This window comes from Grampus griseus, assembly GCF_964374135.1.
Source record: "Grampus griseus genome assembly, chromosome: 3".
In the NCBI taxonomy this organism is placed as follows: Eukaryota; Metazoa; Chordata; class Mammalia; order Artiodactyla; family Delphinidae; genus Grampus; species Grampus griseus.
Window position 1 is genome coordinate 165,158,274 of NC_139019.1, and position 21,870 is coordinate 165,180,143.

General features: G+C 56.2%; 1 protein-coding gene across 8 annotated transcripts in view; it reads right to left on the reverse strand.

The window, feature by feature from the left end:
- SMARCA4 (SWI/SNF related BAF chromatin remodeling complex subunit ATPase 4) overlaps positions 1 to 21,870 on the reverse strand; it is an 87,268-nt gene that overhangs the window by 15,331 nt on the left and 50,067 nt on the right. For 6 of the 8 annotated variants that reach the window (XM_082650744.1, XM_082650745.1, XM_082650750.1 and 3 more), the window contains 13 exons: positions 21,657 to 21,767; positions 19,651 to 19,893; positions 18,132 to 18,245; positions 17,307 to 17,414; positions 16,108 to 16,194; positions 15,272 to 15,318; positions 14,017 to 14,183; positions 11,136 to 11,299; positions 8,113 to 8,340; positions 7,763 to 7,861; positions 7,428 to 7,505; positions 6,418 to 6,636; positions 1,270 to 1,523 (listed from right to left, as the gene is read on the reverse strand). In XM_082650744.1, the coding sequence (XP_082506870.1) occupies positions 1,270 to 1,523; positions 6,418 to 6,636; positions 7,428 to 7,505; positions 7,763 to 7,861; positions 8,113 to 8,340; positions 11,136 to 11,299; positions 14,017 to 14,183; positions 15,272 to 15,318; positions 16,108 to 16,194; positions 17,307 to 17,414; positions 18,132 to 18,245; positions 19,651 to 19,893; positions 21,657 to 21,767 (1,919 nt within the window). The remainder of the gene's footprint in view (positions 1 to 1,269; positions 1,524 to 6,417; positions 6,637 to 7,427; positions 7,506 to 7,762; positions 7,862 to 8,112; positions 8,341 to 11,135; positions 11,300 to 14,016; positions 14,184 to 15,271; positions 15,319 to 16,107; positions 16,195 to 17,306; positions 17,415 to 18,131; positions 18,246 to 19,650; positions 19,894 to 21,656; positions 21,768 to 21,870) is intronic. The other 2 variants (XM_082650748.1, XM_082650747.1) reach the window with 1 other exon arrangement.

Sequence of the window (21,870 nt, forward strand, 5' to 3'; positions counted from 1 at the left end):
GTGGCGCAATGGTTAAGAATCCGCCTGCCAATGCAGGGGACACGGGTTTGAGCGCTGGTCGGGGAAGATCCCACATGCCGTGAAGCGACTAAGCCCATGTGCCACAACTACTGAGCCTGTGCTCTAGAGCCTGCGAGCCACAACTACTGAAGCCCGTGTGCAGCCAAAAATAAAATTAATTAAAAAACCCCAATATACACTTAAAAAAACCCAAAAAAACACTGACACAAAATGTAATATTTTTAGGCCTAGCAGTTGAACTTAAATATGCCTCTTTTCCATTTCATCATTTGTTTCTCTTCCAATAATAAAGGATTCTTTTTAAAGAGCAATTTGTATCCTTTTTTGGGTACTATAACCATCACCACCCCCTGAAATCACAGGCTTGGTAACAGTTTCTCCAAATGATACACCATGGGCTCATGCCTTGACACTATTCCCTCAGACAGATTAAATTCTCCCCTACTTTGCTTGTGACTGACTGCAGAGCATTACTATGAATTCAAGTCGTAAAACCCTCCCGTTACGGGGACAGCCTCATCGATCTGCATATAGCAGAAAGTGGAACAAGACACTGGGGGGCGGAAGGATGCCCCTGGCTGCCCTGTGCAGCTCCACACGACCCACCCTGTGCTGGCAGGATGGGCACAAGTCTCCTAGGAGGGCCGCGGGAGAGCCATTATTTTCTTCTTCTTACTTACGTAGTACTCATGATCCACAAATGGATCTACAAAGCAGAAAGCATGCATTGTCCTGTGGTTGGCGTGTCTGTGAGGGCAGGGGCCCCAGTGCCTAGGGGGAGCCTGGTCTATGTCTTCTCCACAAGCGGCTGACCTGTGAATGGCCCAGGGAGACCATAGCCAGGCGGGGTGGGGGACTGTCTACAGAAGGAAAACCACTGGCTCTCTGCTCCAGCCACAGGCGCCTCCTCACCACGGTCCACCAGCCACGTGATCGGCCTCCATCACAGCACAGACCCCCTTCTCCCACACTCACCCTGCCACTCGCCTCGAACCCGCCGGCCACCTCCTGGACCCCTTGTCCCCAGATCTGCCCTCCACAGGGCCCCTCTTGAACGTTGCCTCCCCTGCCCTCTCACCATGGCTGACGCTGCCTGTCTGCCCTCTTCCAGGACGTTAATGTCACGTCCCACGAGGACAAAGGCTCCGAGACAGAGATTCGACCTGAGTTTGTGGAGTGACTGCCCGGGCAGCGGGCTCGCCGGCCCCTCCCAGAGGCCCCCGCCCGCCCGCTCCGCCCCCCGCTTACCTGTCCTTGTACTTGATCACAGCGTCCACGATCTTCTTCATCTTCTTGGTGAGGTTGGGCGGGTTGGGGGAGAGCTTCTCGGCAGGCGGCCGGCCACGCTTCTTCTGCTTCTTGCTCTCGTCGTCCTTGTCGCGGCTGCGGGTGCTGGTGGTCGGGGTGGAGGGGCCGGCATCGCTGTCCCTCTTCCGCTTCCGCGATGATTTCTTCTGCCGGACCTCCTCTTCGATCTCCTCCAGCGTGCCCTCCTCGATGGCCTTCAGGGTCAATAGTGGTAAAAATAGGACAGCCAGCACCGAGGTCGACAAGCAGAGGCCGCGGCGCAAACCCGGGGGCCTGCCTGGGGTGGGACGCATGCTGGGGCTCTGGATGGGCTCCGAGGGCACGGGGGCCGTGAGGGCCAGCTCTGTCTCCCCGATGCCAGCCCACCCAAGCCAGTTCTTCGCAGATAAATGGCGTATGTTACAAATTTAAGTGTCACAGCCTCACTGTGTGAAGCCTGAAGAGTGGGCTCCTGTAAACCCTCCACCTAGAGTGACCCCGTCAACACTTCTGCTCTAGACCATGTTCCATGTTTTTAAAAAACTGTGGTAAGATACACATAACATAAAGTCAGCCGCTTCAAACACTGTCAAGTATGCAGTTCAGTGGCCCTGGGAACGCTCCTGCTGTGCAGCCGTCCCCACCCTCCACCTGTAGGATGTCCCACCTTCCCACGCACATGTGCACAATCGAGGCAGCACCGGGATCGAGCCACATAACACATCACGACTCATCTTTTTGCTTATTATGTCCTGGATATACTTCCTCTCGTTTTTCTGCAACATAATTTTTAATGCCTATTTAATAGTATTTCCTTGTAAAATGGGCCTTAACTTAACTTCCTCTGTAGTTGGGCATTTAGGTTCTTTCCAGTTTTGCAAGAATGGGTGGGTGGGCTATTCTAAGTACCGTCATAACTGACATTTGTCTTTCTTTTAGATAGATTCCTGGAAGTGAAACCGCTGGGTTGAAGAACACGAACGTGAGTGTTAACTTTAAAATAGTTCCGACGTATTAATTCTCAACGATAATAACTAACTTGCATGTTTTAGCCGTGAACACAAAGTGATGGGAAGCCAGGTTTCTACGGGGGCTTGGAATCAGAAACGGGAGTGGGGCCTGGACCCAAACGGATGCACTGGTTATTCATCTCAGTTACCAGCTGCATCTGAGTGCAGGTACAGGGCCAGGCACTGAACACAGCCCCTCATGGAGGGGAGACAGTAATACACAGCCCACAAACATGGTGACAAGTGTGCCGAGTGCCAAGAAGGAGGGTAAGAAGTGCTCTGAGAATGGTGGAGCAGATGTGTCCTGGTCAGGGTTTGGGAGAGCTTCCCAGAGGTGGGCACTTAAGATCTGAAGGGTCAGCGTGGTGGAAGGAGGCATCCACCATCCATGTCATCTTATGGGGTAATAGGGTTTTTGCAGATGTAATAGGTTAAGAATAGAGATGAGATCATACTACATTAGCATGGGCTCAAATCCAAGGAGTCAGAAAAGGCCGTAAGAGAGACACTGCGGACATCCATGTGAAGGCGGAGGCAGAGACTGGAGTGATGTGGCCACAAGCCAAGGAATACTGGGGCCACCGAAAGCTGGAAGAGGCAAGGAAGCAGCCTTCAGAGGGAACATGGTCCTGCCGACACATAGATTTCAGACTCCTAGCCTCCAGAACTGTGAGAGAATAAATTCCTATTGTGTTAAGCCACCAAGTTTGTGGTAATTGTTACAGCAGTCCCAGGAATCTAATACTGGGGTCTCTGGTCCTGTGCCCTAGACATGCAGGTCAGCCCAGAAGGGCAAGAGCCAAGTACATTCTACAGGGTTTGGGTACATATGGCATCAGAGTGGCTGCCAGAGAAGTGGTGCGAATTACATGTCCACCACTAAGACAGAGGAGTGCCTGATTTGAGTAAATATCTCTTTTATTAATGTAAATTTTATTGAGTATGATATATTAAAAAAATGGCAAGTGCTCAAATGGGAAAGAATAGACTTTTCAACAATGGTGCTGGGACAACCAGATAGCCACATGCAAAAGAATGAAGTTGGACCCTGACCTCACGCCATACGCAAAAATTAACTCAAAAACGATTAACGGTGGACTTCCCTGGTGGCGCAGTGGTTAAGATCCTCCTGCCAGTGCAGGGGACATGGGTTTGAGCCCTGGCCCGGGAAGATCCCACATGCCAGAGCAACTAAGCCCGCGCACCACAATTACTGAGCCTGCGCTCTAGAGCCCAGGAGCCACAACTACTGAGCCTGTGTGCCACAACTACCGAAGCCCGCGTGCCTAGAGCCCATGCTCCGCAACAGAGAAGCCACCGCAATGAGAAGCCCGCGCACCGTGAGTAAGAGTCCAACTAGAGAAAGCCCGTGAGCAGCAATGAAGACCCAACGCAGCCAAAAATAAATAAATAATTAAAAAAAAAAAGAAAAAAAGAAAAAAAAAGGATCACGGATCTACATGTAAGAGCTGAGACTCTAAAACTCTTGAAAGGAAACACAGGGGTAAATCTTTGTGACCATCAATTGGCAATGGATTCTCAGGCATGCTACCAAGGCACAGGCGAAAAGAGACAAACAAATAAATTTGACTTCATCAAAATTTTAAAATTCTGTGCTTCAAAGGACAGTATCAAGAAAGTGAAAAACAGGGGCTTCCCTGGTGGTGCAGTGGTTAAGAATCCACCTGCCGATGCGGGGGACACAGGTTCGAGCCCTGGTTTGGGAAGATCCCACATGCCACGGAGCAACTAAGCCCGTGCACCACAACTACTAAGCCTGAGCTCTAAAGCCCGCGAGCCATGACTACTGAGCCCGTGAGACACAACTACTGAAGCCCACGCACCTAGAGCCCGTGCTCTGCAACAAGAGAAGCCACTGCAATGAGAAGCCCACGCACCGCAAGGAAGAGTGGTCCCCGCTCACTGCAACTAGAGAAAGCCTGTGCGCAGCAATGAAGACCCGATGCAGCCAAAAAACAATGAATAAATAAAATAAATAAAATTTAAAAATATGTAAAAAAAAAGTGAAAAGCAAAGACAAAAACCACCCCACGGAATAGGAGAAAATATTTGCAAATCATATATCTGATAAAAGACTTTAAAGAAGATCTACAAATGGCCAAATAGTATGTGAAAAGGTGCCCAACACCATTAGCGCCACCACCACCCTCCCACCCCACCGGAAGCAATTCAAAACCACAATAAGATACCACTGCACACCCACTAGGATGGCTAGAATCAAAAGGCAAATAGAAAGTTATCAGCGAGGACCTGGAGAAACTGGAACCCTTCTGTGTTGCTGGTGGGAATGTAAAATAGTGCAGCCACTTTGGAAAACAGTTTTCGTTCCTCAAAAGGTTAAACAGAGAATTACCATTTGATCCACTCCTAGATACACACCCCAGAGAAATCAAAACATATGTCCTCACAAAACTTGTACACAAATGTTCACCACTGCATTATGCACAATAGCTAAAAAGTGGAAACAACTCCACGGTCCATCAACTAATGACTAGATAAACAAGTGCTGTATATTCTTATAATGGAACATTATCCAACCACAAAAAGAATGAAGTCCTGATATATGCTAGAACCTGGATGAATCTTGAAAATATTTTGCTAAGTGAAGAAACCCAGACATCAAAGGATCATATAATGCATGATTTCATTTATAGAAAATTTCCTGTTTAGGCAAAATTATTGAAACAGAAAAGTTGTTTAGCGGATGTCAAAGGCTAGGGGGAATAAAGGGATGGGAAGATAGCTAAAGAGAAAACAGTTTCTTTGGGGTGAGAATGTAGTAAGCTTCATTTGTGGTGATAGTTTCAGAACTCTGTGAATATACCAAAAATCACTGAACTGTACATCTTACACGGGTAAAGTTATTCCTCAAAGAAAGGGAGGAGGGAGAAAGAAATGCGCACCGACTATCATCATTAGCGTGTGGGCAGCTACTTTTTAAAGGGCACCCATTGTCTCAGTAATGCCGGGCTGGCAAAGGCCCCACGCGAGCCGTTCGGGACTGTGGTTGGTATGACGTTCCTTCATCCAAGGTTCTCTTCTGGGCCCTGGAGCCCTGGGCTGACGGCAGGGAATGAGACACACACACGCCCCCAGCCCACCCGAGGTTCGGTGGTTCCTGGCATGTTTCAACAGCTCCCTCTGGTGCACAGCTCAGTGGGCGAGCTCGCAAGTCTGGGGTGTTCTGAGCTCCCAGGAGGGGACCAGGGCCACCTGGTCACATGGCTGAAAAAGCACTGGGGCTGCAGTTACTTAAGGGGAACCCCAGGGTGTGTGATAAGAGGCCTGGGGAGACAGCTGCTCATTCCAGGGTGTGGCGCTCAGCAGGGCGTAACCGAAAGCCGCCATCTGCCTTTCAGGAAGTGTTGTCTCAGGGACAACAACTCGAGGGTTGGACTCTTACTCATCACCTCTGCACTCAGAACCCCTGGAGCAGGAATGGGGTCTGATTTGTCACTGTAACCACAGTGCCAGGCCTCTGTGCAAATGTAGAGCGCCCTCGCTCGGGTGGGGGCGGGGGGCGGAATCAGGAGGACCAGCAGCCGCCTGCAGCCCTGACTCAGCTGTCGGCAGCTGCGAGGGCCGGGAGCCACCTGCTGAAAACAGGTGCTCACATCACCTCCGTGAGCAGCTGGTGCCGGGAGCCTCGGGCGGGGGCTTCCTCCTCTTCCCTCCCCACAGCTCCCAGGGGTGACACACGCGAAGGCGGGGCTGCCTGACCCCATCACCAATCTCAACCATTTTGCAGGGTGACTTGACGATCCCCAATATATCCCTGGGTCCTCCGGTCAGCCTCATGCAAAGACTGGCAATATTTTGCTTAAACCTGACGCTGGAAGGGCCAACTCCACCCAGAAGTGGGTTTTGAGCAGCTCGGGAACCGCACAGGGGTGCCTTCCCGAGTTCCATCAGGAGGAACTGAGTGAACCTGACCCCACGTGGGAAGGGTCGCTGTCGTGAGTGAAAACCGACCAAGAACGGCCGAAGGGTACTGCCCAGGATTCGGACGAAGGCCTCGATCCTGGCGGCCGAGCCCTGCGCTGCCCGAGCCCCGCCCGCGGCCCTCTCCGGCATGTACCTTGAGCCACTGCTTCTCGGTCAGCGAGTCGCTGTAGTCCACCTCCTTGCGATGGCGGGAGCCGCGGCCAAACATCTTCTCCTCCTCCTCCTCGCATGTCAGCCGCTCCACCTCTGCGTCGTCCTTGATGATCCACGAGGGGAGCTCATCCTCCTCCATCAGGCGTGGCTTCCGCTTGGGGTTGCGGGCCTCCTCACGCCTGCGGTCCAGGTCCATGCGCTGTGGGGTGCGGGGCGGCAGGGACAGAGGGACAGGCGTCAGCACAGAGAGGACAGAGGAGATGACCAGTGGGCACACGCGGGGGCACCCTGACCAGGGGCTGCTTCCCTGCCTCAGGACCATCGCTGCAGCGGTAGTTAAACAGCAACTTGGTCGTGCGGTGGCTGAGCTGGCTGGGCTGCCATGTCAGACCTTGGCTGGGGCTCTGCTTCAGGGGCAGAGAGAACTGGAAAGGACAGGATGGTGGTGGAACGGGGGCTGGAACGGGGGCTGAAACGGGGCAGCGGCTCCCCTGCCCCACTGAGGCGATACAGGCTCAGTGGAAGGCACAGGACTGCTGGGGCCGAGGGCGCCCCCAATTCCCCCCGATTCCGTGCCCACGAGGGGCAACAGGGCATCTGAGACCGAGGCCCTCGCCAGTCCCTCAGTCTTGGACAGTGTGGCTCCCTCTGAAAGGGAGCCTCAAGGACAACAGGCATTGGCCAGACGGAGGGCCATAAACTGGAGCAGGGCTGGGCGTGTACGTGTGTCCTGCCATCCCTATGACACACTTAGGAGGCCACAGAACGAAGATGGGTCAGTTAGGAGCCATGGAGGGGCCACCCTGAGGGCTGCCCCCGGCCCCGTTACCCGCTGGGGATGCCACCGTCACTGAGACCTTTTGCTCTGTTCGGTGTCAGCAGGGAAGGGGGCGGTGTGTGTGTGTGTGTGAGCTCCACTGCACATGGTTCACACAGGCGGGGAACCAAGCCCCTGACGGTGCGCAGGGCCCGAGTGCCCGCGGCGCTCACCATGAACAGGTCGAACTCTTCCTCGTGCCGGGCAATCATCTGGTTCACCGTCTCGTCGTCAGGCACCTCGTCTTCTTCCTACAAGATGTCACACGTTTAGTTGGAGTGCGGGGAGGCCGGGGTGGGAGGCGGCCGGGCTCGGAGGCGAGCGGCGGCGGTCCATGGGAAATGAGCTGGCGGTCCCAGTCCGGCTGCGGTGGATGGGGACCCACACGGCAGCGAGAGACGCACACGCACACGCACACGCACGCTCCGTGGGATCAGGGCCCTTGCTGGCCATCTCAGCCGAGAAGCCGAGGATTGAATGGGCATGGAGACTGAACTACCCCTCTCACCTTTAGAGGTGGCTCCTCCAAGTCGGGGTTGACGCCCGCTGGCGGAGGGGCAGTGTGGGCGAAGCTGGCACTGCCGCTGCCCGTGCTGCAGTGTCTGCTCTGTGGATAAATAGAGGACTTCAGTCTCCAGGGCTGTCAATCCGGCATCTTTCACCAGCAGTTTAGAAAAAAAAAACCACTTCAAAGAAAAAGCAAGTACTCATCCTCTTTCCTTTCAGCCCACACTCCCTTTACTCCAAAGGGATGCAAAAAAAATAAGAGTGCAAAAAAGGTAAAAAAACAAAAATGAAAGCCGCTCATGCGTCCACCACTCACGCCGGGGAGGGGGTCGGGGCTGGCGCTGTCCTCACCTCGTCCTGCTCCTCGTGCTCGAGGATGGCCTGGAGGAAAGCGCGCCTCTCGTGGCTGGAGGACTTCTGGTCGAACATGCCGGCCTGGATCACCTTCTGGTCGACGTTGAGCTTGTACTTGGCCGCAGCCAGGATCTTCTCTTCCACGCTGTTGACCGTGCAGAGGCGGAGCACACGCACCTCGTTCTGCTGCCCGATGCGGTGGGCACGGTCCTGCGCTTGCAGGTCCTGGGGAGAGAGATGCCGGTCAGTCCCAAACAAGCTCTTTAAATCGTTAAGGGACAGTGGATCACTGGATGCCACTGGGAAAGGCAGGGGTCTTGCAATTCTCGGGCGCCCGCCTGGCTGTTCTGCCCGCCACAGCCAGAAGCTGCACAGGCCAGAAGCTCAGGAACAAGACCTGGAGCCCGTGCCAGGATGACTTGACCCCAAATTCCTGCAGAAGCGTCACTTTCTACCTTCACTGGGATTTGACGGATACTCAGGAAGAAACCGCGGTTGTAGAGGGCCACCCCAGGGGGTTATACCCCAGCAGCTCCTCTCACAGCTGCATAGGGCCCCTTGGCTGCCCCGGGCAGGGCCTGGCTTGGCGTGGCTGTATCACAGCGAGGGCACTGTTCACAGAATGACGCCAAAGCTGGGCAGCACCACGTTGATGCCTGGTTTGATTGGAGGCCCTGCCACGCAAGCCAGGCCCAGGCCCCACCTCTCGGAGCCTCAGGATCCACTCTGCTGACACCAGCCCGTCTCGTGGCTATCGTGTGTGAGAGGAGCCAACGGGCATCGGGTGCTCAGGCCAGTGCCTGGTGTGGAGCAAGCGCCCATAAAGTGGCAGGTATGGCGCCAACGCTGTATCATCACGCCCAGCGTAGACCCAGGAGGGGCTACGAGATCCTGTGTCTGGGGCCTGCAGCTGTGTGGGGCTGACCTCCAGATCTGCACCTCATGGGGGCAGCAGAGGCCACACCTGGTGGGAACAGGCGTGCTTTGTGTCCACGGTTCGTACCCTCAACCCTGCCCTGCAGCTCAGCCGGCGTGATTCCTGGCTCTGCAATGTGCTTCATGACCTCTGATACCCCCCGGGTGTGGAGGAGGACAGGGCTCCACGGGGGTCTCTCCCCTCGACAGCCTGTGGGTGGGGGAAGCACACTCGGACCACCTCTCAGGAAACAGGCCAGTCATCGAGGTCCGGGCGGCAGCCACACCCCAGGCTGGCGCAGCAACCATCCCAGGCACTCGTCTGTCAGGCGCCCGTGGTTTACACACCGATAACCAGCTCTGCTGGGCTGTGGAGAAGGGCTCGCTCGCACCGTCAACAGGAGTGAAAGCTGGAGCAGCCTGCTGGAGGCCACTGTGGCAGAACCAACCAGAACGTGAAGGGACAGGCCTGTGGACTGAGCAATCCCACCTCTCAGGCTTGGCCTGGCTGGTGCTCCAAGACAGGGACAAGGTTCCCCAAGGGGAACAGAAAACCCGGACGTCTGCCAACTGGGATTTGAGTCAAAAATCCTGGGGCCGGGCTTCCCTGGTGGCGCAGTGGTTGAGAGTCCGCCTGCCGACGCAGGGGACGCGGGTTCGTTCCCCGGTCCAGGAAGATCCCACGTGCTGTGGAGTGGCTGGGCCCATGAGCCATGGCCGCTGAGCCTGCGTGTCCGGAGCCCGTGCTCCGCAACGGGAGAGGCCACAGCAGTGAGAGGCCTGCATACCGCAAAAAAAAAAAAAATCCTGGGGCCACCATATGCCAAGATAGCTGGCTGCTGAGGAAGCGGCTGGGGAGAGTCCCCATGTGCTTGCATGGAGACATGAACACACCAGCTGCTGGCGGGAAGACACACGTGCTGGAACATGCCGTGTTCATGTCAAAGCCAAAATATATGTGTGTACACGGGTAGATGCTGGCTCAGAGAAGAGCGGGGTTGGTGGGGAAGGGGAAAACTGGACTCTTTAATTTGTTACTTTCACTTATTGGTACTTGCATTTGAAAAAATTACTACTTTTATAGTAAGACGCAAGAGGTAAATACTTACTTTAAAGCTACTGTACCAGGGCTTCCCTGGAGGCTCAGCTATTAAGAATCTGCCTGCCAGTGCAGGGGACATGGGTTCAAGCCCTGGTCCAGGAAGATCCCGGAGGTGCCGCGGAGCAACTAAGCCCGTGTGCCGCAACTACTGAGCCTGTGCTCTAGAGCCCACGAGCCACAACTACTGAGCCCACATGCCACAACTACTGAAGCCCGTGTGCCTAGAGCCCATGCTCTGAAACAAAAAGAAGCCACCACAACGAGTAGCCTGCACACTGCAAGGAAGAGTAGCCCCCTGCTCGCTGCAACTAGAGAAAGCCCACACGCAGCAACAAAGACCCAACGCAGCCAAAAAATAAATAAATAAATTTATAAACAAACAAACAAACAAAAAACTACTGCATCTATAAAATACCACATCCCTGTTATCTACAGGCACGGAGCCCTGTGCAGGATATGTGGATAAGAAACAAGGGCAGCAGTGCACAGAGCACAAAAAGTACGCCCCAGTGTGGTTTTAAGAGGCGCCAGCATGAGAGCTGGGCCAGAACATGGCCAGGAAGGACCTGCATGACTAAAACAGTGACCATTACTGCCAGCTGATAGGACTGGGGCATCTTCCACTTTCTTTGCACATTTACGCGACACCAGAATTCTTTTTGTTTTTTTGGCTGTGCCATGTGGCTTGTGGGATCTTAGTTCCCTGACCAGGGATTGAACCCAGGCCCTCTGCAGTGAGAGCGCAGAGTCCTAACCACCGACCACCAGGGAATTCCCAGGATTATTTTTTTTAAATAACAACGGAACATGAATTTTTTCATAATCAGAGCAAAAAACTAGTTTCGTTTTGAGAAACAGAGGAAAGTAACTGCTCTCTGGGCTTCTCTCCAGGGGCTTCCGGGACTCCAGGAGAATGTCAAGAGGCCAGTGGACACTCATGCTAGTGGGCATGGTCTCCCTGAGGCTTCGAGCCCCTCCCCCTAGGGGGCCTGAGAGCTGTTACCTGGTGGGGGTTCCAGTCACTGTCGAATATGATAACAGTGTCGGCTGACTGAAGGTTCAGACCTAGCCCCCCAGCCCGGGTGCTGAGCAGGAAGATGAAGTACTCGGAGCCGGGCTCGTTGAAGGTCTTCAGCAGCATGCCCCGGTCCTCCGCTTTAGTGGTTCCTGCCGGCGGGTGGGGAGAGCAGGGTTATTAGCAAGGTGACCGTGGCGGGTGGAGGCGGGGCGGGCGGTGGTGCAAAGGAGACAGAGGAACACCTACATCAGGGAGCAGGTATAGAGTCCACAGCCATCCAACTTGGGCCACCCAAGCCATGGACACTCGCTCAACACGTGGCCATGAGTGGTGACTGGCGAACAACTCAGATTTACGGTGACACTACTGACCGCCAGTCCTCCCACCCCAGGAGAAGAAAACGAGCCCCAACGGGCCTCCGGTGTCTCCTCCGTGTAAATCGGGGCTGCTGTGGGAACTAAGTGGGCAGGCGCTGGAGCACAGTGCCCGGCACCCAGCAGACACCCAGGCAATGGGGCTGCCCAATGAGTCGCCACCACCTGCCCTGCCCAGCTGTCCAGGCGGTGGTGGGAGACACTGCAGCAACACTGTTAACGCCGTGCCCCCAAACCCACGTGGGGTTTCCAGGCGGGCAGATGGGGCTGCTATGGTATCGAACAACTGGCCAGAGGGCTGGCGCCTGCCTCCATCCTACTGTGATGGGTTTTCTCCATTCACAAAGGGAATCATCTACAGGCGAGCACACGGGGGGCTTACAATGGAGACTTGTTTCCCTCTGGGCAGGATGGCTCCCCTCTTCGTGGAGCCACAGGGACTCTAATGTGATGGCCCAGGACATGATCCTCAGCATCGTGATGCTCAGAGGGGCATCTAAGCTCCTCGGGCTACTGCCAGCCTGGGGAGCAGAGGTGCCTCTGGGGAAATCAGGTGTATTCCTGGTGTTGCTTCCAGCCACTCTCCTACACGTCACAATGAACAGCATGGAGGCCTGATGCCCACTGGTGCCTGGGCTGCCCCAGTTCCAAGGAGGGGCTGAGGCAGGCCCAGGTGGAGGGGCCGATCCCAGATGCCCGGCCTGCACCCTCACTCTCGGCATTCTGAGAGCAGAAGGTTCCACTCCACGTGTCACCGAGCCCCCACCGTTGCCGTTCTTTTTTTTCCTTCTGGCTGCACTGTGTGACACGCGGGACCTTAGTTCCCCGACCATGGATTGACCCTGGGCCCCCTGCAGTGGAAGAGCGGAGTCCTAACCACTGGACTGCCAGGGAATTCCCCCCCTTTGCCTTTCTTTCCCAGAGCTTCCGCTCATGTGGCAGTGACCACATGAGGTGCCCAGAGATGCAGCCACAGCCAAGCAAACAAAAGTCCTCATCCTAGATAGAGGACTCTCATCATGGAGGAAAAAAAAAGGGGGGGCGGGCAAATGGATGGGCGCTGGGGTGGGTGGGAACACACTCTTCACGTTTGGCCTGTCCTCTAGGGGGCGGGGCAGTGACACAGACAAGGAGTAGCGCTCATGAAGGCTCAGCCCCTGAAGGACAGAGAGGCCACTGGGGAGGCCAGCACACAGAGGGAGGGGCGAGGTGAGCCTGGCCACGCAGGCCTTCCAAGCCATGGGAAGCACCTGAAGGAGGGAGGTTTGAGGGAGGACCTGACCACAGCTGTGTTTGTAAAGGTCGCCCTGGACAGAATTCCAAGAACAGGCCGAAGGAAGGCAAGACAGGGATGCAGCAAAGGTTCTGGGTGGGAGTGGGGAGGGCAGAGACCGACAGACAGATCCGCCCAGCAACCTCGCGTCTGAAAAAAACAACAGTTCCACAAGATGTACCGTGAAAGACACAATGGGGGCAAAAAGGTTTGGGGTGTTGGCTGTGGATGCACATAGCAACGAGCTTAGATAAAGGCTCTGAGAAGTGTGGTTTATCCCACACTTCTTAACTGTGTTTACCCTGGAGGCCCCCAAGTTCATTTTTCTCGAGAGCCCCATTCACTCCATCTGACAGAGGGTGGGGGGCTCCCTCTAGGGTCTTCCCGGTCAGTTGACACGTGTCAGAGCACGGGTCCTGCACACTGTCAGCATCTCACTCAGCCCCCTCCTCCCCGGAGCTCCTGCGTGCTGGGAACAAGGCAGAAACAGGGCTTCTTATGAGTGCATGTGGTCACAGTCAGTGCTGTTCCCAGGGAACTTGCCGCTATCACCCCTGCAGCATTGGTTTTCCTCCCTTTCTTCCTCCCTCCCTTTCCTGCTTCTCTCAGTGCTCACAGTTCCGGCATGAACGGGCCCGATTCCAGCTCCAGAGCCACCCAGGCGGTGGAGAGAAGAGCATGTTGCTCACAGCAGCCTAATGAAATTTCACCCCCAGACCCCTGGGGGAAAAGACAAGCTGCTTCTCTGTTCGGGACACTGAGCAGGTAGGTGGAAGGAAAGCCCGGAGGGGTTGGCTAAGAATGAAGCCAAAATGGAGGACAAAGAGCCAGGAGCTCCAGAAAAGCCCCTCTTAACACTATCTGGGCACCTGGATCCAGCTGTGCCTGAAGCAACCCTTGAGGTTCAGTTATGTGAGTCTGTCAAGACTTCCTTCTTTATGCCCACAGGATATGGGTTTCTGTCACTTCCCACCATAACAGGACCGTAGAGCAACCCTTAACCACTGGACTGGACGCAGCATTATGGTGCAAACACCATGAGCCTCACATTCAGGAGATCCAGCCATGATACTCCCAGGGCCCTCCCTCCCATTCCCGCAAGCCTGTGTCACTGAGTGAGCCGCTATGCCCACTCCTGCCGCTAGACCTAGAGAAGCTTTGGCAGCAGCGGATAACGAGGCCGCCCTTTAACAAACGTCTCTCTCCCGATCGTACTCACCATCGAGCCTGAGGTATTTAAAGCCGCGATACGCAAAATAGTCTTCCATGATCGTCATGAGGGAGGTCATCTGACAGAACAGCAGCACTTTATGGTTGGTGGCCCGGAGTTTGGGAAGAATTCTATCGAGCAGCTCAAATTTCCCCGAGGCTCGGTACAGGTCCAGCCTGCGGAGTGGAGGGGGTGGGGAAGGACACACACACCACATGAACCACAGTGCCCTGCAGGCAGGTCAAGGAGGACGTGCGCTCCCATGCCCAGGCTACCTGAGCCGGCCTAGGCAGGCTGGCCACCAGGCTCGGGGGCACACAAGTGCTTCCTTGGCAGACTACCCCCGTGCCCGCCCCCGCCCCCCTCCCCCCACCAAAGTTTCAGCAAAGCCATTTCAACCCAACTAAAATAAACTTGGTCATGAAATTACTGACCAACTTGGATACTTCTAAGAGCGAAAGAAGGTGCTATTTATTAGTAAAGATCCTGGGACAATGGGCATGGACAGGGGCTGCCCCGGGAAGCCAGGCCTCCTGTTTAAGAACTTTCCAAGAGCAGAGGCTCCCAGTGGAGAGTGCCCACACCGCACCACACACAGGACTAAGGGCCACTGCAACTTCTGTCATTCGCTCCTGGTTTATAGATGTGGAAACTGAGGCTGGGGGACAGTGTGACACGGCTGCTGACCTGCCAGGGCCGGGCTCAAAACCAGGTCTGTGGGACCCCATTATGCAATTTGGTATAAAGAACTACACAGCTAAAGAACCTTTTGCCCTTTCATTCGGTGCCTCTGCTCTAGGAAATAGTTTACTATCCCAGAGAAATAATGGTGGCTTTAGGGTTAAGAATGTTTTAACGGTGAAATCTTGAGGCAGCATTTGTGTCCCAACACCAGGGCTGAACGATGCCTGGGCTGCGCTTTATAAACAACGCTGGAGAAAACACCCCCAGAGCAAGGTGCGTGGCGCACTGTATAAAGAGTTATCCCTCTGTTGGTGGGCAGAGTTTAGGCTCAGAGTGGTTAAGAAAGCTGTCACAGGTCACAGAGCCCAGAGGTGGGGCCTGGAAGCCAGGTGTGGTCACCTCTCCAAGTGGAGAATTTTTATTCTCTTCTTTGGGTTCATCTATGTTTTCAAAGTTTTCTGCCAGGAATATACTGCCTTTGAAATTAGACAAGCATAACAACAGAAATAAAGACAACCAAAGAGAGAAATACTGGCACACAGATGGTCTGCCCACCCCGTTAAGCTAGGAAGATTCTCACCCTTGGACGATGCCACCGGTAAATCCCAAGTGCTCGGAAAAGGACTCCTGCGATGGAATGAGAGGCGGGTCAGTGCGGGGCAGGAAAAGACGGCTAGGCCCCATGCCTTCGAGCCCTCCCACCCATGCTCAGCGATCGCCCACGGCGGCCCCAAGGCCACACAGATGCTGAACACAGCTTTTCTATCCCACTGACATCCCTTCCGTCATGACCTAACATTCTTAACCACGGGAAGGAGCGCGCGAGGACGGCGCGCGCCTGAGACCACACCTGGTGAGCTGAAATGGAAGCCCAGGGGCCTCTGGCATGACCCCGGAACTTTATGCCAGAATGTACGGACATATGTGTGCTTTTCAGAAGCAAGCATCCAGACTCTCAAGGGTACTGGGGCCCAGAGCCGTCAGGAAGAGGGACGCTGCTCTCCATGCTCTGCCCAGGATGGCCCCACGTGTCACCGAGTGGGGAAGGCTAGTAACCAACAAGCAGAGGCAGCACAACCCCACCGCGGGGGAAGCGACTCCGGAGAACAGCCTCCGAAGGCTTCGGCAGTTACCTGAGGTGGGATTTTCATTTCTCTTGCATATTTCCCTACAGTTTGGATTCTTTACAATATATAAGCACTTGCAAACAAAAAATCCATAAAAAGGCAAATGTACAAGCATCATCTAGTCTAAACCTTACAAGCTCTTTTTCTCTAAAGTTGCCAGAGAGAAGTGACCTAGCTCTGTCTAGGGGCTAGGCGCAGACAGACCCCTCTGAGAGCAGGGCCCTGTGCAGGGCTGAGGCCCCCGAGCTCCGGGTACCGCTGGGCCTGCTGCCCCGGCCCTGGGCCTCACCTCGATGTGCTGGAACATGTACGGGTGGTTGCAGATCTTCCTCAGCTGCATGATGGTGTTCATCAGGGTCTTGGTGCCACCTTTGCCCTGAGGAGGCAGAATAGAGGCTCCCAGATCGGTCTTGTTCCGGGGTGGGGTGGGGTGGGGTTGGGGGAGGAGGCGTGGAAGAAGGACGTGAGAGGAGCTGTGGCTTGTGGCAGAGGAGACGGGGCGTGTGCAGCTGGCTCCTGTCGGGGCTCAGAGGCCTGAAGCCAGCAAGAAGCCAGCGCTGGGGGAAGCGGAGACCCCCTGGCACCCTGGAGGGTGGAGGGTGGAGGGTGAGGAGGGGCCGGCGGGACACAGGGGAAACGTGACTGGCAAAGAGCTGAGGGTGGATCACAAACACTTTGTGAGGCCAGCTCTGTGGGCACTGGGGGGAGTCCCCGGGGTGGGGCTGCAGCCAGACGGCTTAGGAAGATCTCTGGTTACAGGGTGAAGGAAGGATGCCGGGGTGGGTGCCGTGGGCCAAGAAGAAAACCAGGAAACAGGGTGCTGCAACAGCTCGGGTAAGAAAGGGCCCAAACGAAACATCTGGAAGAGAAAATGGGGTGGCAGGGCCAAGCCCGAGGCCGCGGGGGCAGAAGCGAGGGATCTGGGAGGACAGCTGCAGTCCTGGTGAGGGGAGCAGGGGCGGGGGGGCCCAGGACCTCAGAGGGGCCGAAAGGCAGCAGCCTGCCTAGCTCCCACCTCCCCACCGTAAACTAACGTCACCCCAACGCCACGTAATGACGAGGGAAACGGGCTCAGTGGCCCTGGCCGTCGAGGCTCTTTCCCAGCTGGGAAGGTGGGACTCCCTAGAATATTCTAATGGCTGGGGTCCGTGCTGGGCCCCCCACTTCCGACTGATGCATCCACGGGAGAGAGCACTTCACGAGCAGAGGACCCCAGGCTGCTGACTGGGAGGCTCGGGGGCCTCCCTGGAAACGGGCCATCAGCCTCTGTCCCCTCAGCCTTATGGACTGGACCCATCCACACCAGCTGTGATTTAAACCAGGCCCAGTCAACACCCTCGGGACCACGGCCAGATGGGGCCTCGGCCACGACTATCACCTCCGAGGAGGCGAGAGCCTGCTGCTTACAGTGTGCAAAAGCCCCGCACCCAGTGGCCCCCAGCACGCCTGCTGTGGACAACTGGGGGGGAAGGGGGGCCCCGGGCCAACCTTCTTATCCTTTTCAGAGCCATCGGTGAGCAGCACCCCCTTGGCCTGCATGTGCCGGTAAAGCACGCGCTGCAGCGCGGACATGTCGCACTTGATGACGTACTCCACCTGCAGGGCACACACCGCCGTCAGCCGGAACTGGAGCCGAGGGTCCCGGAGCCCAACGCCCAGCCTGGGCCCGTCTCTGATCGCCCAGCCTCTCAGAGGCATCCTGGGCCCTGGACTGTGTGCTCTGATCAGGGCACACAGGGGTGACCGTGAGGAAACCCCATACCCAGGGGGACGAGGGGAGATGGGATGTGGCAGATGCACCGGGGCAGAGGAATGTGGGGGGCTTCCTGGGCCAGATGGGGCAACTCGGCTACCTTCCAAAGGCCTGCCCACAGCCGGCCAAGAAACAAAGCGCAAATGTGACTGGGGGGGGCGACTGGCCAGGGACCCCAAGCCCACCCAGGGGAAAGGGGAGGGGGCCCTGGGGGGACTTAGTGCTCTAACTTAGCACACCTGCCTTCCACTTGAGAGACCCAGTGAGGGAGAGTGGCCAACCCCAGGCGGGATCGACTCCTGAATGCCGAGGCAAGACCAGGGCCAGGCCTGGGACCCAGGGGAGCCACCTGACTGGGCCCACCCCAGGGAGGCCCCCTGGACGATGCCGCACTGGGACTTCCGCTCAAAACAAACATGGTACGTGGAATTCCCTGGTAGTCCAGTGGTTAGGACTCGGCACTTCCACTACCGGGATGCCAGGGTTCGATCCCTCGTCAGGGAACTAAGATCCCACAAGCTGTACAGCGTGGCCAAAAAGAAAAAAACTAAACGTGGTACCTTTTCAGGTAACTGAGCCTCGACTTCCTTCTTGAGCCGCCGGAGCAGGAAGGGCCGCAGCACTTTGTGGAGACGACGGATGATGAGAATGGTTTCCTCCTCGTTCAGGTCCACCTGGCAGCCCCAACAAGACATGACAACCAAGCGTTACCTCCAAAGGAGGGAACAGGGATGCAGCGAAGGGCCATCTGGAGTCACCCTGTGCTCAGCACCTCCTTTTCAGACTACCCTAAGCTTCACAGGAGCCTAGCAGGGCAACCTCTTCCTCTGAAAAACTGCAAGGATCTAAGACCTTCCATGGAAGCCCTGGGACACGGAAGCCAAGGCCCCAGGGCACTATGAAACACAGCAGCATGCTGCATCGCTTCCCGAAGAGTAACAAACCCACGTGCCTGGAGTCCTGCCAACACATCCAAACGAAATCTGGATAGCACTGCGGGGGCCACGCGGATAGAGCGTGTGGCGTAACTGGGGGGGTGCTCCAAGAGGGCTCTGTCACTGGAAGCCCAAGTCAACTCTCCTTTTGGCCTGGGTGGGAAGGACGGAAAGAAATGCTGCTCTCCCAGGAGGCCTGCTACTCTGATAAAAATGTAAATTAAAAAAATTTTTTTTAAGTGAAAACATGACATCTGAACTTTTCTTCTCTGGGTCCCTTTGGGCAGAGCTTTTGCTCAACTTGAAAATACGTGAAACCAGAGCATTTGTTCCTCAGCTCTTGGAGGAGGCGGTCCCTGGGAATCTGAAAACTGGGGGCTCCTTTGTTATGAGATCCTTGGAAAGGCCTCAATTTCTCCTTCAGGAGGGCTTCTGCCTCAGCCGGTACCAAGGAGGCGGGATGATGCTGACAGAGGCCCCCCTGTAAGAGCTGAGGAACAGCTGTCCCAGACTTGCCTCAGGAAAATCCGCTAACTGGGAACAAGTGAGCTGGGGCACGGCTGCCGTGGGCGGTGACGCTCAACGTTAAGCCCTGCGATCGTGCCCACCTCCTCGGTCATCAGGCTCAGGCCGCTGACCTCCTTCAACAGAAAACGCGGCGGCCACAGACACACCAACAACGCCACTCCCAGCCACGCAGACATTGAGAGACACTGGCCACAACCCACAGCCGTCTTTAAAAACAAAAGGGACAGAATCTGACCATGTTACTCCTTTCACTGAAACCATCCAAGCTACCCGCTGCCCTCAGGGTGAAAATTAAACTCTCCTCAGGCCCTCCAGCTGCACCTTCACACCTCAGGGCCATATTCCTTGCTGTCCCCTCCCTGTGCCTGGGGCACAGGGTCAGGGAAGCCCCAAGCATCCCCTGGGATTTCTCTGCCTTTCTCCTCTGGGGTCCTTTGGTGCCAGGCCTGCCCTGTGCTTTGCTGGGCCGGCTGTGGTGGGCACTCAACCCACAACGACCCAGGGAAGCCAGCTGGGCCGGGACCATCAATTTGGAGGGTCCTCGGAGCTGCTTGTGGCCGAGGTTCACGGCTCCCCACTCCACCCCCCGCCACAACGTGGCTGGCTGCACACCCACCTTTTCCCCGGTCATGGCAAAGGGCGCGTTGAACCACTGCTCGAAGGTGCTGCAGCTCTTGAAGATGGTGGGCAGCAGGAAGTTGAGGAGCGCCCAGAGCTCAGGGAGCTTGTTCTGCAGCGGCGTGCCCGTCAGCAGCAGGCGGCGGGGGGCCACGTAGTGCGTGTTGAGGACCTGCGTCAGCTTGCAGTGGTGGTTCTTCATGCGGTGGCCTTCGTCCACGATCATGTACTTCCAACGGATCTGTGGGCCGAGAGCAGGAGGTCAGGGGAGGACAGGCAGCGGCGCTGCCCACCTGGGTGAGGACCTCACGGCCATTAGGCAAGAAGGCCCTGGGCAGAACGGCCTGCTGAGCTGGAGAACGTGAGCACAACAACAGCCCCTGATGAGGGATCAGCTCACACCGCAGCCTCTGTAAAGCAGGGGGTGAAGACGGACACGCGGACAGGGAGACACGGCTGTGACCTGCGACTGGGTGAACAAATCCAGGGGCAGAAAAGTACTTTGGTTTCCCAAGAAAATTATGTATGCTAGTACATGACACAGAGAAACACCCCAAATAACAACCCCCCTGCTGATCAGAGGCCCTCAGGGGTGGGGTCTTCAGGGGACTTGGCTCAGCAACGGGTGCATTTCCAATCAGCAGGCGGCAGCTCTAAGGCAGGAGCAGCACAGGTGGGTTCAGATGGTGCGCTCTGGGGGCCCCGGCTGCGCCCCAGAGCCTGTCAGTGGCCACACGGCTGGTGGACACAGGCTAGATGTCGATTCTAACCATAAGTGTGAGTCTGCAGGCAGGAGCCGCAGGTGTAAATCCCTATTTACATGTGACTGTGACGAGCTTCAGAGCCACTCTGGCTTTGGCTTCCTTGGCACGGCCTGGCTGAGGAACTGCCCATCAGGTGTCCCAGACGAAAAGGGCAGAACCGACTGGGGTGGGGCCTAGCAGCCACTTCCCACGAGGAACCCCCATGGCAAGGGGTTTACGTTAATTAAAGCCACGGTCAGACAAACACAGGATTTTCAGAGCCCCGTTCTCATGCTTGGGATGGGCCTGGCTTTGTACTGGGTCAGAAGGGTGAGCCTGCACACTGGACACCAGCTCCCTGGGCCCCAGTTTCCTCATCCGTAGCTCAGAGATGCACATCAAGCACAAATGTCATCAGTACGACCAAGGCCGACAGGTGTGGTAACACGTAAACATCTCCTCCATCCACTGGGTCAAAAACTCCACCACTTGACTTAATCCCCTACACGGTTAGTGAGGCCAGATGCAGCACCTTCTGGCTCGACCCCTTCCCAAACCGGGAAAAGAGCTTTTTGTAGGCGAGGGATGGTGCCTGCCTCCTATCTGGGTCATGGTTTATTCTCGGTAATTCCCTGATGGCCCAACTAGAGCTGCCTTCACAACTGTGTCAGCTAAGAGGCTGCCCCACGTGCACAGCCCCCACTGAATGCGCCAACCCAGCGGTCCAAGGCTGAGAGAACACAGGACGTCAGAGTGCTTGGACCTGGATACCAAATCCCTCCTGCTTCGTGGGCCGCTTTCCTGTAGGCTGTGGTAGGGAGACATGGCCACCAGGGAGGGAGGTCTGAGGCCTCTAGAGACAGGCGGAGACAAGGGGGGCCTCACCACAGCCCTGCCAGGGACACGGCAGGCAAGACAGGTGGGTCGAGAGTCACCGCGTGTGACCAGGCTCTTCGGGCAGAAGGCCCGAGAGGAGCCAGTCCACATGTTGCGCAGACGCAGCCAGTCTCTGGACGTGGCCCAGGGCCAGCCTGGGGACAGATGGCCGGAGAGGCAAGCCCAAGGTCACCTCGACCGGGGCTGTTCGCACACAGAGCAGCTGTCTTTTTACACATATGTGGGGGAATCACTGAGAAATGTCTTCGGGGGCTTTGAGAAGATGGGAAGCGTGACACACTTGCGACAATCCTGGGCTGGATCACGGGCTCCCTGACAGCACGCGACGGCCTGGGCTGGCTTGTTTTACAGGCAGACACGCTACCTTTGCAAGGATGTGCTTGTCTTTAATGATGTACTCGTAGGTCGTCAGCAAGACGTTGAACTTGCCGCTCCGGAGCTGGGGAACGAAAGCACGTCTGGCTGCTGGAGAGCCCTGTGAGGGAAAGAAGACACTCGCGCCTCAGCCTCTGGGCCTCGGGTCCTGGCCCCTCACGCCGGCAAGGGCAGAGGGCCAAGTGTGGGGAGCGGAGAGAGGA